At 39.6% G+C, this 14,291-nt stretch overlaps 1 protein-coding gene across 1 annotated transcript in view; it reads left to right on the forward strand.

The window, feature by feature from the left end:
- The first annotated feature begins 1,013 nt into the window (after nt 1–1,013).
- LOC128740516 (uncharacterized) overlaps nt 1,014–14,291 on the forward strand; it is a 36,541-nt gene continuing 23,263 nt past the window's right edge. The window contains exons 1-2 of the mRNA XM_053836060.1: nt 1,014–2,777; nt 9,244–9,304. Of these exons, the coding sequence (XP_053692035.1) occupies nt 1,169–2,777; nt 9,244–9,304 (1,670 nt within the window). The 5' untranslated portion in view covers nt 1,014–1,168. The remainder of the gene's footprint in view (nt 2,778–9,243; nt 9,305–14,291) is intronic.

Below are 14,291 nucleotides of genomic sequence, written 5' to 3' on the forward strand. Positions count from 1 at the left end.
TAATTGAAATTAAATTAATCTTGCAAAACAGATACAGTATTGGACTTGACATTGGACTTTAAAATTTAATTAATTTCACTTCAACTCGAACTGAATATTGAACTTGAAAGCGGATTTGATTTGGGCGTAAAATTAGATCTTAATTGGCATTAAAAATATACTTCAATAAATTGGTCTTGGAATGGGACATAGACAAGAAATTTGTTAGTTTTAAAATTAATCTTTTAGAGAAGCAAAGCGTGAAAAGCAAAGCCTTGGGTATAACCATCTAGACATTACCGTTCTTTATCGACAGACTGCGCAGTCGGTTATTAGAGTACAGGACAATTACGGGGCTAGTGCAACCATCCTACTGGTTCTAGCAGCTCAGCCCAGTCGAGATTCGAACATACGACGGCTGGCTCGTTAGACTACCATCGTACCTCGAAGTTAACTGGGCGGTTAGCTAGCTGCGAAGTCTATCGAATATGAGGTAATCTTTCGAAAACGGAATGTGGCACCCAGAGTCCTAGACTTTGCTTTGATTTTTTTTAATCAGCTTATTATAAGTCGTTCGTTGGGATTTTCAATAGGTTTCCAACGAGTGAAACGTTTCAGCACGGTATTTATTTTCATCATTTGTTGATATTATTTTTACTGAATGAATCTGTAGCTGTTATGTTTTGTAAACACAACCATTTAGATGCATTCACGTAGATTAGAAATAAAATTGAACTTTCGAGAGTATGAATGCATGCTCACAGAATAACAGAACACGAAGCTTGCAAAAAAAGATCGTAGAACTATGACGTACGACAGTACACAACCGCATGGACATACTTACATCAGATTACTCCGTCGTCAACATATGTAGTATGTGCCTGAGTTGCACTACGCAGTCCAAAGTAGCCGGCTCTACGACTGGGGATGTGTGTGGGAACTGCTTTGAGTATGCGTTTATGTCGTCTTGCTTGTTCGGCTGCTGGTGGCAGGCGCCAAGTTCAGTCGAAGCTAATGTGTGAAGCAAACAACAAGTTCCGAGTGTTTTACTTGTACGATCATTCGAGCGATCAGTCAGGTTACATATAGAAGGGTTACGGAGAAACCGTCCGATCGTATGTACAATTGATTAATTGTACCTCTGATCCAGTGCCATTCGTGAAGACTGACTTTTAGTGTTAATCGAAATATGATAAGTGTGATAGCAGTAGCTTTATTATCAGTATTAAGCAATATTGATGCACAGAACAGTTCACCACTAGTGAAGTTACCGACGAGAGAGCAAATCAACTTATACAACGTGCAATGGTATCAACAGACTTCAAATCAGCCTCAATCGCAGCTGCAGCAGCTAAGCAAACCACCTCCTTCGGTGCAACAGCAGCAACAGCAGCAGCAACAGCAGCAACAGCAGCAACAGCAGCAACAGCAGCAACAGCAGCAACGGCAGCAACAACAGCAACAGCAGCAACAACAGCAACAGCAACAACAGGGACAGCAAAGTTATAATGTGCCACCTCCTAGTCAAGGTCAACCACAATTTCAGTATGATTCAGCATCTTTTGCTGTTACAGATTTGGCCAGAAGAATCGGTACGGTTCTGGGTCAGCAAAGTAATGCTGCAGTGTTTTCTCCGGTTAGCATAGCTTGTGCTCTTTCCCTGCTGCTGCTTGCGGCAAACAAAGAAACAAAACGGGAACTATTGCAACTGTTAAATTTCCAGCCGGATAGGCAGACACGGAATAACATTCATCATCAGTATGGAAAAATGCTCCGAGAGGTAGCCTCATCGGCTCCGGACGCTTATCCCATTCCATGGCGCCAATCGGACCGTTGTACTGAGTACGATGACGATGACTTTCAGCCGGAAGTTCAAGTAATTCACTTAGCAAACGCCATCTTCGTCAAGCGTGAACTTCCACTGAACGGGAGGTACGTAGAGCTATCGCGAACTTTCTACAACAGCACAGTAAATCCGATGGATTTTGCTAACAATCCGCAGCAGTCGGCTTCCAGCATAAACCGGTGGGCAAGCGATAACACGTACGGAAAAATTAATCAAATTGTGTCAAACAACATTAACACTGATACTCAAATGATCGTCGCGAATGCGCTGTATTTTAAAGGATTGTGGAAGGAGATGTTCGAAAAGCAAGCCACCACCTATAAAATGTTTTACCCAGACGGTCATGCTCACCCGGAGACGGCAAAAGAGGTCTTGTCGATGGCTGTGATAGGGTGCTTCCCATATTACGACGCAGTTCAGTACGATGCTAAAATTGTCGGATTGCCCTACCAGGGCGACAAGACTGCTCTCTACATAATCATCCCGAACAATTCAAGCCGCGAAAAATTGCAACGCTTCCAGAGCACGTTGACCGGTAAAGACATCGGCAATATGGTCGTCAAAATGACCGTCAGAAAAGCACTAATTCAGTTGCCGAAAATGAAAATATCCAACACGATCAATCTGAGAGATGTTCTGCAGAAACTAAATCTCCGCACCATTTTCAACCCGTCCAGCAGTGATCTATCGGGGATGTTGGATCAGTTCGATCGTAATAGAAACGGGTTTCGCGACGACGCTCTGCGGCAGCCGCTTTATGCAAGTGATATCATCCACAAGGTAGAACTGGAAATCAACGAAAAAGGAACGGAAGGTGGCGCCGTCACGGCGTCTACGATATTCCGATCGCTGCCGTCGGTAACCGTACGGATCGATACACCGTTCTTGATGCTGCTCGGTCACGATGCCACCAGACTGCCGCTGTTCTATGGAAGCATCTATGATCCATCTAGTTAGTTTGGCGATCGGCTCGGATTGGTGGCCGACAGGTTGTGTGTGCTTGTGTGGCTGTGTTTGTGTGTGTTTCATTATCTAATAATAAATGTATCTCGTAGAACGCGTTTTATTTTGTTGAAAATATTATCTTATTGAGAGGAAAGAAGTCGTAAGATTCCAATGTTTGTTTAGTGGCGATGCAAGTCAACTTGATCTTTTACACTGGGAAAACCTGTGAATTATGGCTCCTCAGGAGAAGTGTGCGAGAGAACGTATTGCGAGCCATTTAAGTGCTCAGTCATAAAAGCGCACATTTGATCCTGAATATCGGCATTTATGTTTATAATAATTCTACTGGTTTTAGGTGATCTACGTTAATTACTTAGGGTGATTGCAACGAGGCTTTTGCACAATTTTACGACCAAGTGCGGAAACTGTTGGGAGCTGTGTAATAAAATGCGAAAAGTTCGCAGTATTAGGTACAAATGGATTTGATTTGATTCTGGAATAACTTGTGCCGATTGGACTCGCGATTTATGTTCAATTATGTTCTAATGATGTGTCGGATTGCAGTGTGGTTTATGACGAAGCGGTTAAATTTTAAAAAAATACTCGAATATTTAACTACCCATAAACGGTATGATCAAACAAGGAAAAAATTCTTGAAACTATGTGAAGTTTTATAAGTTGAACCTAAACATCTTCGGCAAAGAAACGTTTTACAAACATTGCACCGGAAGTGTTTATATTCCCACCAGCTGGGATCAAAAATTCAAAACATTTTTAGCGTGGGGTTTCATAACAGGGGGGGGAGGACTCCGAACTCCGAATGCCTGGACAATTTTCACCAAACTTGGCTCACATGTTCCTTGACATTAGGGATACTGGGAAGTTGATAAAAGGGGGGAAGAGATCTAAATAAGTAGAAGGGGTTGCGTTTCTTTTGCATTTCAACCCATTGTAGTTGTGCAACTGACATTGAGAAAAGAGGGGGGCTCCACCGAGGAGGAATATAAGGTAAATAAAACTTTATTTCGTTTCCATTATAGCGATTTTCATTGAGCAAACTGATGCATAATTAGCTACGTGACAGAAGGGGAAGCTGACTGGGAAGGAACCGACATGTAGGGGTGAGGGGGGGGGGGGCGAGGAACGTGAGTATGAATGTATGTTCCACCATAGTTTCGGAACTTCTGGACTGTTTTTTGTCAAACACATGTTTTTTGGCAAGATTCTTTTATACCGGGGAGTTGACAAAAAAGGAGGACAGTCTCTTACAAGGGGAGAGAAAGATTCAAACGGAGAAACGGGCGCGTTTCTCTTGCATTTGGAACGATAGTAGTTGTATAAGTTGTTTTATTTCTGAAAGGGGGAATAGAGTGGCCATTAAAAAGGGGGAGGTTCAAAAACGTAAAAAAAGCTTTGAGTCGATTTACAGGGATTACCGAGAAGAAGATAGATTTAGAAGTGGTTGGTGGACAACGTGAGAGGAACTGACAAAGGGAGGAAACATATTCAAATGAAAAAAGGGTTTTTTTGTTTTTTGCATTATGAGAGTTTTCGTTCCAAAAGCAGATGTACAAGTGACTGAGTGACAAAGGGACCCCGAGTGTGAACGGGCAATCAGCTAGTAAGCTAATAAAAGAAAGTTTCACACCATTTAAAAACATTCGTAGATTTATTTTCTATCGCACATATTGTTATTACGAATGGTTCGTATTTGGTACGAGAACACATTCGTAGGACTTTTCGCATCAGTTCGCATTCGATGTATGGTTATTGTTTGGCTTCGTTATCGACGAAATCGGGCTGCGATGATTGTAGGTGAGAGAAAATATATTTGCGCAGTTACGAACTGCTTAATGTGCAGCATTCGTGGTTCTGTGGATTGCGGCGTCGTCGATTGTTCTTAAGGAATCAGTTATTTTAGAGAAAAAAAGAGATTTCGCTATTTTTCGACAGGTGTCGGTATTATACTATTTTTATTGTGAGCTTTTCTGTAGATTCGTATAATGCATGAATCATTTTTCAAAATACAATAATTTGTACAGACATGACGTTGTCTAGATGTACGAAACAGTCAGAACTAATTCGTAAAATAAAAGTTTGTTTTCGCACTATAAAACATGCTTTATTCTTAATGTAGATATTATTAATAACATCCACAAAGACATTAGAAAGCGCTATGGAAAATCATGGACGAGAACAGCTTCCCCAGGAAGCTCATCAAACTGATTAAATCTACGATGGATGGTACACAGTGCTGTGTTCGGATTTCGGGTGGATTGTCAAGTTCATTCGAATCACACAGAGGGCTTCGTCAAGGTGATGGTATTTCATGCCTGCTGTTCAATATAGCGCTACAAGGTGTTATGAACCGAGCGGATATCAACACGCGGGGCACGATATTCAACAAATCTAGTCAATTCGTCTGCTTTGCCGATGACATGGATATTATCGGCAGAACATTTGTGGCAGTGGCAGATTCGGAGGCCTATTATCAGCGGGAGTTGTTCTTACTATGGGTTCCACAAGCAATTGCGGTCAAGCAGACTAAGTCCCCGTACAAAGTGCACCCTGTACAAGACGCTTATTAGACCGGTTGTTCTCTACGGGCATGAAACATGGACAATGCTCGACGAGGACCTGCGAGTGCTCGGAGTTTTCGAACGACGAGTGCTAAGAACGATCTTCGGCGGCGTACAGGAGAACGGAGTATGGAGGCGGTGGATGAACCACGAACTCGCACAGCTCTATGGCGAACCCAGTATCCAGAAGGTGGCTAAAGCTGGACGGATACGATGGGCAGGCCATGTTGCAAGAATGCCGGACAACTACCCTGCAAAGATGGTGTTCGCCTCAAATCCGGTAGCAACAAGACGACCAGGAGCGCAGCGAGTAAGATGGTTAGACCAGGTGAAGCGAGGTCTCGCGGAGATTACTCGGTGTTCGAGGAATTGGAGAGCGGTAGACCTCAACCGAGTTACATGGAGAAACTTTGTTCAACAGGCTTTGTCTTAGGACGGCAAGCCACCTAAGAAGAAGGACATTAGATTTACATCCGAAATAGAGCAAAACTGCCGACTCCCGTTCCTAGACGTCTTTAAAATAATATTACGGCACAACAGAGGTATACCTTACCAACAGCTCATTAGCCTATGCCTGGCAATAGTCCGTACCAGTCAACAGACTGTGGGGTTACATTAGGACCCTTTTATCAATGGGCGATAGTACGTAATGGTTCGCGTTGACAAAATGAATCTCAGTTAAGTTTTGAATTAGAACTTTGTAGGAAATTCGTGAATACTAAAAGAGTGATACCTAGTACTCCAAATCATTCTTTTTAACACAAAATGGCACCTTTTCACCATCATATAAAATCGGTTCCCTCTGTGGTAAAGGGAAACAAACTGATATGGATTATATATTTGAAATTGCCAGACTAACTGGCAATACCGTGAACCCCCATTCGTTTGACCGTTTTTAATCTGAACATTTTTTAATTTGAGCCCCGTTGGTTTGCACGACGTGCAAATTAAAAATGGTTCAAATGTCATTCTCAACATGGCATCATTTGGTTATGCAGACAATGCACATAAACACGATTTGTTTGTACTGATCTAGCGTGTTTAATCTGTTTCACGTTGCGTTTTCCCAACGATTATGACAGAAATCCGATCGGAGAATGAAATATCGCTGCTTGCAACTGCCAACTGATTTAAACCACCAAAACAATAACAAAGAGCAGGGTGTCCAGTTCATACAAGTTCCAGTATATTTGGGGCTGCCAGTTGTTCAAATTAAAAACTAACCCCGTTAGTTTGCATAAGGAATCGTTCAAACGAACGCGGGTCCACTGTAAATACAGTTGTTACTAAAATGTTATTATTTAGCATTTTGCATGAAAACACTTGAATATACACTTTTCTAGAACGGGGGAGGCTAATGACTATTCAAGATAATTAACCTATCTTCTTCTTCTGACAGCATAGAGCCGGAGTGGCTTTTGCTGTATCAAGAATTCCTCTTCTCTGTACTTGGTCCTGGGTAACTCGCCGCCAATTAGTTGAGCGTCTCGACACACGCAAGTCGATATAAACTTGATCGAGCCATCTATCACATTGCGCCTCTCTATTCCTGATGCCGGTGAGGTTCTTGAAGAGAAGAAATTTCACTGTACAGTCGTTCGGCATACGTGGACAGCCCTCCGTAGGCTCCAAACTTCCGCCAGGTGTACGATGGGAATCGCCGTCAATAGTCACTATCCGTGGGAGGCAAGCCTTGCTTTCTTTGTAGCCTCTTTCTACCTTATATTTGGTTTTCGACGCATTGATTTGTAACCCTATCCTCATAACCTCCGTTTTTAGTCGGACGTAGCTTGCCTCCGCCATCCCAAGGTTTCTAGTAATGATGTCGAGGTCGTTTGCGAAGGTTAGGAGTCGGCTACTCTTGCTGAAAATCGTTTCTCTCGTTTCGATGCCCGCTCGCTGGATCACACCTTCAATAGCATAACATACAGGACAGTCCATCCCCTTGCAGCAACCCTCTGCGCGATTCGAAATGACTCGAGAGTGTCCCCGTACTCGTGCAATACCTGCCATAGCTGTTCGCGTTCACCTGTATCGTATGCTGCACTGAAACCCACGAATATATGATGCATGGACGTTGTACTCTCTACATTTCTGGAAGATTCCGTAGTAGTACGGGTCCCCGTAAAGCCCGCCTGATACTGCCCTACGAGTTCTCTTGCTATTGGGGATAGACGACGCAACAAAAACTGGGAGAGCACCTTTAGGCGGCGTTGACCAACGTAATGCCGCGGTAGTTATAGCAATCTAGCCGGCCGCCCTTTTTGTAAATGGGGAACAGACTACACCTTTCATTCACTCCTCCGGTAGTTTCTCCTCCTCCCATATCCTTGAAATTATCTAGTAAAGTGCCGTTGCTAGTGGTTCTTTGTTATTTTTGTAGTGTCGGTCCTGTCCGGCGGCTCTATCATTCTTCAGCAGACCGATTTCTCGCCGGATCTCTTCAAAATCGGGAGCCGGCACGTAGGCACTCCTAGCCCAAGCAACAACGTGAGTTTTATTGTACTTTTATGGTTGGTTTTCATGACCAAGTTTGGTCTTAAATACCATTATAAGAGTGTAATAAAACTCAAATTGTTACTTGGGAGGTTGACTTTCGTTGCGTCTCCTTTTATTATTCGTTTGTGACCAGTTTTGCCTTCTCGTCCCTCATCCCGAGATGGGTTCACCTTCTCATGAAACTGGCGCGTCTTATTAGCCCGGAATAGTTGTTCTAGCTCTTTACGACCTCACGCTTTTTCTTCCCCAGCATCGTGGTTAGCTCGCGCTCGATGGTACTATTAAATTCTGCCTCGTGGCAATGCTCAGATAATGTCTCAAGCCCTTTTTTCCTCTCCATCGGCTGTTGGCATTCCCTGTCGAATCAGTCATTTTGTGAACACGAGGTTTCTCCACCTTGCACCGCGGTTGCGTCCTTATTAACGGCCGAGCGTATCCTAGTCCATCCTTCTTCGGAGGTCGAAGCACCTAGCTTCATAGAGGAAGGTAGAGCTTCATTCAGTAGGCATGCGTAGTTCTCAGAAACATGCGGGTTATCTAATTACCGAATGTTTAACCGAAGAGGGCCGCTTTCTCGCGAGTTATATAGCGATGGTGAGCGCACATATGCTGCTATCAGGTAATGATCCGAGGCGATATCCGCACCCCGTATGGAGCGTATATTGGTGATGTTTGAGAAAAACTGACCATCGATGAGAATATGGTCGATTTGGTTCATTTTGGTGCATCCTGCCTGCTCATCACCACTAGATAATTAACCTATACAAAGTGTATTTTTTCGGATGAGCATTACTGCAGGGGTAAGAAATCCACGTTTGGCGCCATTTTGAAATCCAAGATGGCGAACTTTTTAGCATTTTGCATGAACACCCCTGCAAATTACACTATTTTAGAACAGATATGGAACAGATTTTGGAATACAAGACGGAGACTGGGTGTTTAATTTTGGCATGAAACATCAATTTTAGACTTCTAACAGTCAGTTCCATTCCTAAAAAGTCTACATTCCGCGAGTTTTGATGCAAAATACTAAATAATAATCCGCCTAATAATAATCTTGCATTTTTACTTTTTTGCTAACATTTGAGTTTTATGTTTGATTAAAAGTTAATACTCTTTCTTTAAGTAATAACAAATCATGACTTTTAAACTATTATATGCTCAAATGCATAATTCGTTCGTTGAAAATACTAAGTTGAAAGGAAAAACTCTTTTAATCAAGTTGGCGCATTTAGCGAAATTTTTCGTTTAAAAGTTTGACTGGGTAGCTGGGAAAACCAATCTTTTATATTATGTTAATTCAAAGGTGCAAGATTTCTGACTAACAAATATTAAATCATTTAGGCTTAAATGCCATCGTGCGATAAAATTAATTCAATATATCAACTTACCCAGGATGGAATCTGAATGAGTTCAAGGGTGTAGTCGTCTTCCAGTGTGAGAAACGTAAAGCCTTGTAGGTGACATCAATCCCACTCGTCATGTGTGCAGCTTAATGACATTCGGCATCGAGCTTTATGGCTTCAGTCGGCCTAAAGTTTATAGCTTTCAATAATTGTGGACTTCAAGTTTTATTATGCTTTTCAGTCGCTTTAAGGCTACGTATGACGTAGCTACCAGGGACGCGTCAGATATTTACCACCTGTAATAATAGCGAACGGCGCCGCCGCGCTGAAACAGTGGTAAAGAATTTTCTCATCAGAATAGATAACAACACCTCTTATCAGCCCGGCGCTGTCGATAAACAGTTTTCAATTGAGTCATCTGATAATATTTTGTTGACTTTTAGAATCACGTACTGTTTTCGGAATTTCCTTTTACAGCACATCAAAGAACCTTTCCCAGCCGAGCTGTTCGGGATGAAGATTTATGTCATAATGAGTCAAACATATGCGAATGTCATCCGCGGTGCCCTAACGGCCCTGTTGGCAAGACGTAGAAAGTATAATCATTTCTGAGTGACGATTTTACGAGCTTTATGATGAAGTCACATGTGAATAGTAATTTCTAAAATGATGTGCCATCTGGATTTGAAGTGTTTGGTTACTAAACACTAATGACTAATGTGAGTCATTTGATGTCGAGAGATATAAGTGTATTTCGATTCAAAATATTTTTTTTTACCAAAAGAATTATTTTTTGAACCTGTTTTAACTTGATCTGATTTAATTTTAATGTGATCCTCAATTTTCGATTCATTTCCAATTCACGAGGTTTTCATTTTATTCAATCTCTATAAATTTTGACTGCTTTCCTAATTTAGAATATAAGATCAAACTGTTTTATTGCTTATTAACACGAGACGATACTCAGATAGAATTGGTCGATATGCCGCTATATGTGTTGTCCCATTTTTGCTGTCGTCTGGTTTTTGCTAATGGCTTCATGGCGATGAAGTGTTGTTGATGTTTATGTTTACTGACTTGATCCATCGGGTTGTTATATACAATACATACTTAAATTTTGGACCCCTTTTGTTTTTCAAAATCCCATATTTAAGGATTTCGTTTCGGTGCAAGTTTTAGCAGTTTCCACAACGTTGGTTGGCAACCTTTACTTTAAAATTTAATATAAAGCCAAATAATTTCCCAAACTCAGAAGGTCGCAGATTTTGATTTAATCTGCCACAACTTTTGCGATATAAGGAATAATAGATAAGGAATTGCGTAAAAATAATTTTAAGTTCGATATCAAGCCCAGTTATAAATCAAATTTCAAGTTTTAGCCTAATTAAAGTTTAATTTCAAGTCCAATTTCATGTTCAATGTTAGGTCTAGCTTTAAGTTTAATTCCAAATCCAATTTCAAATGCAATTCAGATCCAACTGTACATCCAATTTCACGGCCTATTTCAATTCCTACTTTAAGTGAAATTTGATGTTTATTTTATGTCTATTTCCAAGTCTGATTTCAACTTTGATTTTGAGTTCAACATTAAGCACAAGTTAAAATTCGATTCTATATCTAATTTTACATGCTTTTAAGTTCAACTTCTAGTTCGAATTTTAATTTTTTTATTTTCAATCAATTTTATCGATTGGTCACTCAGTTTTTTCGGTTTGCAGTCATAAAATGTAGCAGAAAAACGGTTGTTTTCTCTTTTACCAACGTTTCGAATAATATATTCTTTTTCAAGGCTCTACTGGCTCAAGGCTGATCAAAGCACTATTTTGTCATTTTCTAATCTTTGAATGGTAAAATTTTCATGAATTTTTGTTGTTCCTGAGGCAGAAAACTTAGGCAATTTAAGTATTATATTTAAATTTTAATCTTGAAAGCTATCTCAGGTCTTGCTTTTCATATACACGTTATTATTGCGTGCCAAAGCCTGCCAAAAGAGAGACAAGATCGAAAGATTTTTGTTACCGTTTTGCGGTTATTAATAGCTTATTTCACACAAAACTCTTTGACTCATGTTCAACAATTTTTTTGCTACCCCAATTTTTAAAGCTAATTTTAAATGGGGTGAGAATTCCTAGCAGCCAAATTTCCTACGTTTTTTCGTGCGACGAAGAAGAAAATGTCGACAAATCGTTTCAATTTCCGTCAATCATAAAATGATAACAACTCACGTAACGCATTGTCGTTATTCTGCAGCCGGGAAAACTTGCATGACCAGCGGAAATTTTTGCAGAATAACATTTGTCATGCCGTCGTACACAAATTCATGCGCGCTAGATTCGTAAACATTGTTGTGATTTTTAGTTCGGATGATGAAAAATTTTGAATGGACGGATTTTAAAACGGTACGACGAATTTAGGAAACAAATCCAGCTGTGTAATTTCAATAAAATGCTTTAATACTAAAAAGCGATTTAGTAAATTCAAAATGCACGGATCAGAAGGTAAGTGTGTTTGACTTAAATCAGAACAAGAACTTTTGAAGTATTCATTGAATCCATCCAAGAAATGATGAAAATTAGAGTGGGTTTACTAACTACGACGGGAATCGGAAATAAACCCTACCTGGCATAAAAAAGAAAAACGAAAGACGAAACAGATTGGGGGGAAAAACCGGGTGTAAATAGCGAAAAACTAGAAAAAACAAACGGAGAATGAAACGAGGCAAAAAAAAGTGGAGATTGTATAGAAAAATAGGAAAACACGGAAGATAAAAGAAAAAAATTAGAGAAAAGAAGGAAAAACGGTAAAGAAAATGAGGAAAATGAGTAAGACAAACTGGTCATAAAAAGAGTGGGACGGAGGAAAAGAGGAAAAACGAGATAAGAAAGAAAAAACTAAAAGAAAAGCACGGGAGTAGGCAAATTGAGAAACGAAAACAGAAAAAGTGGAAAATGGAGAAACAAAAGGAAAATAAAAGACAAAATGAAAAACAGAACATGACAGAAAAAGAGGAAAAGTTGAACATATTAAGAGAAAGAGTGAAACAGACGAAAACAAAATAAAATGAAAAAGAGTTAACGGGATAGAAAACTAAAAGAGATGAAAAGAGAAAACCAAAACGAAAATCAAGACTGGAAAAGGTGAATATGGGTCAGGAAAAGGGAAAATTGAGAGAGAAAAGGAGGGAAACAAATAGAGGGAAGAGGGACAGAATAGAAAAAAAAACGTGACAGAAAAGGTGGGCAAACTGGAGAGAATAAAAGAGAAACGAGATAAGAAATAGAAAACGGAACAGAATACAAGAGAAACTGAAATGAAACAGCAGACGAGCAAGAGAGGAAAAAGAAAACCGATAGAGGAATCGATGAAAAGGGAAAACAAGTCAAGGTGGATATAAAAAGAGAAAGATGGGACAAAATGAAAATGGTAAAAAGGTGACGCAAAAAGAAGAAAAGAAAAACAAGAAAAACGATTTGGTCCAAAAAAGATAAAACTGTATAAAAAACAAGAAAAAATGGAATAGACGAAGACAGAAAGTGAGAAGGAGGAGAGCTGGAAAAAGTCGAAAACTGTCAAAGAGGAAAGAAAAAAATAGAAAAGAAAAGATGGAAAACGCGAAAAAGATGCAAAAAATGTGTGAAAACAAAAGCAAAAACTAGACTAAAAATAAGAAAAAATGAAACTTAAAGTAATAAAATAAGAAAAAAATTTTATACCATTCTAATTGTATATTCGTAATGTGGTTCATTTTGGATTTTCGATGTGATGTGTAAATAATAAGATGAAAAACAAGATTGAAAATAAGAGAAAATAGAAAAGAGAAATAAGGACAGGAATCTAAGAAAAGTTTAATGAAGTAGAATAGAATATAGAATACACGGGGCAGAAAAAAAGCGTGAGAAAGACTGGTAGAACGGAGGAAAAATAAAAATAAAAGTGAGAGCAAAAACCAAGAAAACGGCACAGAAAAGAAAGAAAAATAAAACAAAAAATGAAAAACCGGAAATGGAAAACATTTCGCTCAATCGTAAAGAACTTAGCTTGATCTTATATATGAGTCATATTTTGCACGAAAATGGGTAATTATGTCACACAGAAACCTTATAAATGAGGAACGTACTGCTTATGCTGACTGAAAAAACCTTTGTTATCTTCTATACCTATAAAAATGGATTTCTGTCTGTCTGTCTGTCGAGATGTTCCTTATAGAACCGAAAACTACTGAACCTATCGGCGTGAAAATTTGCATGTAGAGGTTTTTGGGGCCAGGGAAGGTTCTTATGATGGTTAGAGACCCCTTCCCCCACTAAGAGAGGGGGCTCCCATACAAATGAAACACAAATTTATGCATAACTCGAGAACTAATCAACCAAATGGAACAAAATTTGGCATGTTTGGTTTTGGAGACAAGGGATTCAGCCCACCGTAGAGATCACCTCTATCTAGGTTTATTTATTTTCCTAGATCTACTGACCTCTATTACTTTCCTTCAGTTAGGTCACCCCTGCGAAATGGTACTTTCTACGAAAAGATTTTCCGTGAAATGGTACATCCCGCGTAAGGTTTTTCGTGAAATGGTATTCTGTAAACCTCTATATTCCGCGTTATGGTCAACAGAGAATTGATGTTCCGCAAAATGGTATTCGGCGAAATGGTTTGTAATGATGGCGAATATTTAAATTCTATCCGCTTTATTTTATCAGGCTAAGCAAAGGGGGGTGTTGTTTTTTATTTTACTGTGAGGAAAATTTGTATATTAAAACATCCATGAACTCCTCGGAAATTTGCAAAATTCGAGCAAAATTGCAAAATTGTGATAAAGGTCATCCGAGATTCAGGATTTATGTACAACACAGTTTAATTTATGGCAATACGAAGTTTGTCGGGTCAGCTAGTATACTATAACAAAGGTAAAAATAACAGACATTTTGATAGATTCTCGATAACAACATTGTACGCTCATTAAAATTGTTTTGTTGCAAAAATACTTCAGACCTTCAAACAATTTGTTTAACTGAGTTATTTAACTTGAAACACAAAAGTGATCCATAATTGTGGGTGATCCTTAATTGTGGAGGGAGTGTAATTGGATTTCCCATA

Source organism: Sabethes cyaneus, chromosome 3 (genome assembly GCF_943734655.1).
Source record: "Sabethes cyaneus chromosome 3, idSabCyanKW18_F2, whole genome shotgun sequence".
NCBI lineage: Eukaryota > Metazoa > Arthropoda > Insecta > Diptera > Culicidae > Sabethes > Sabethes cyaneus.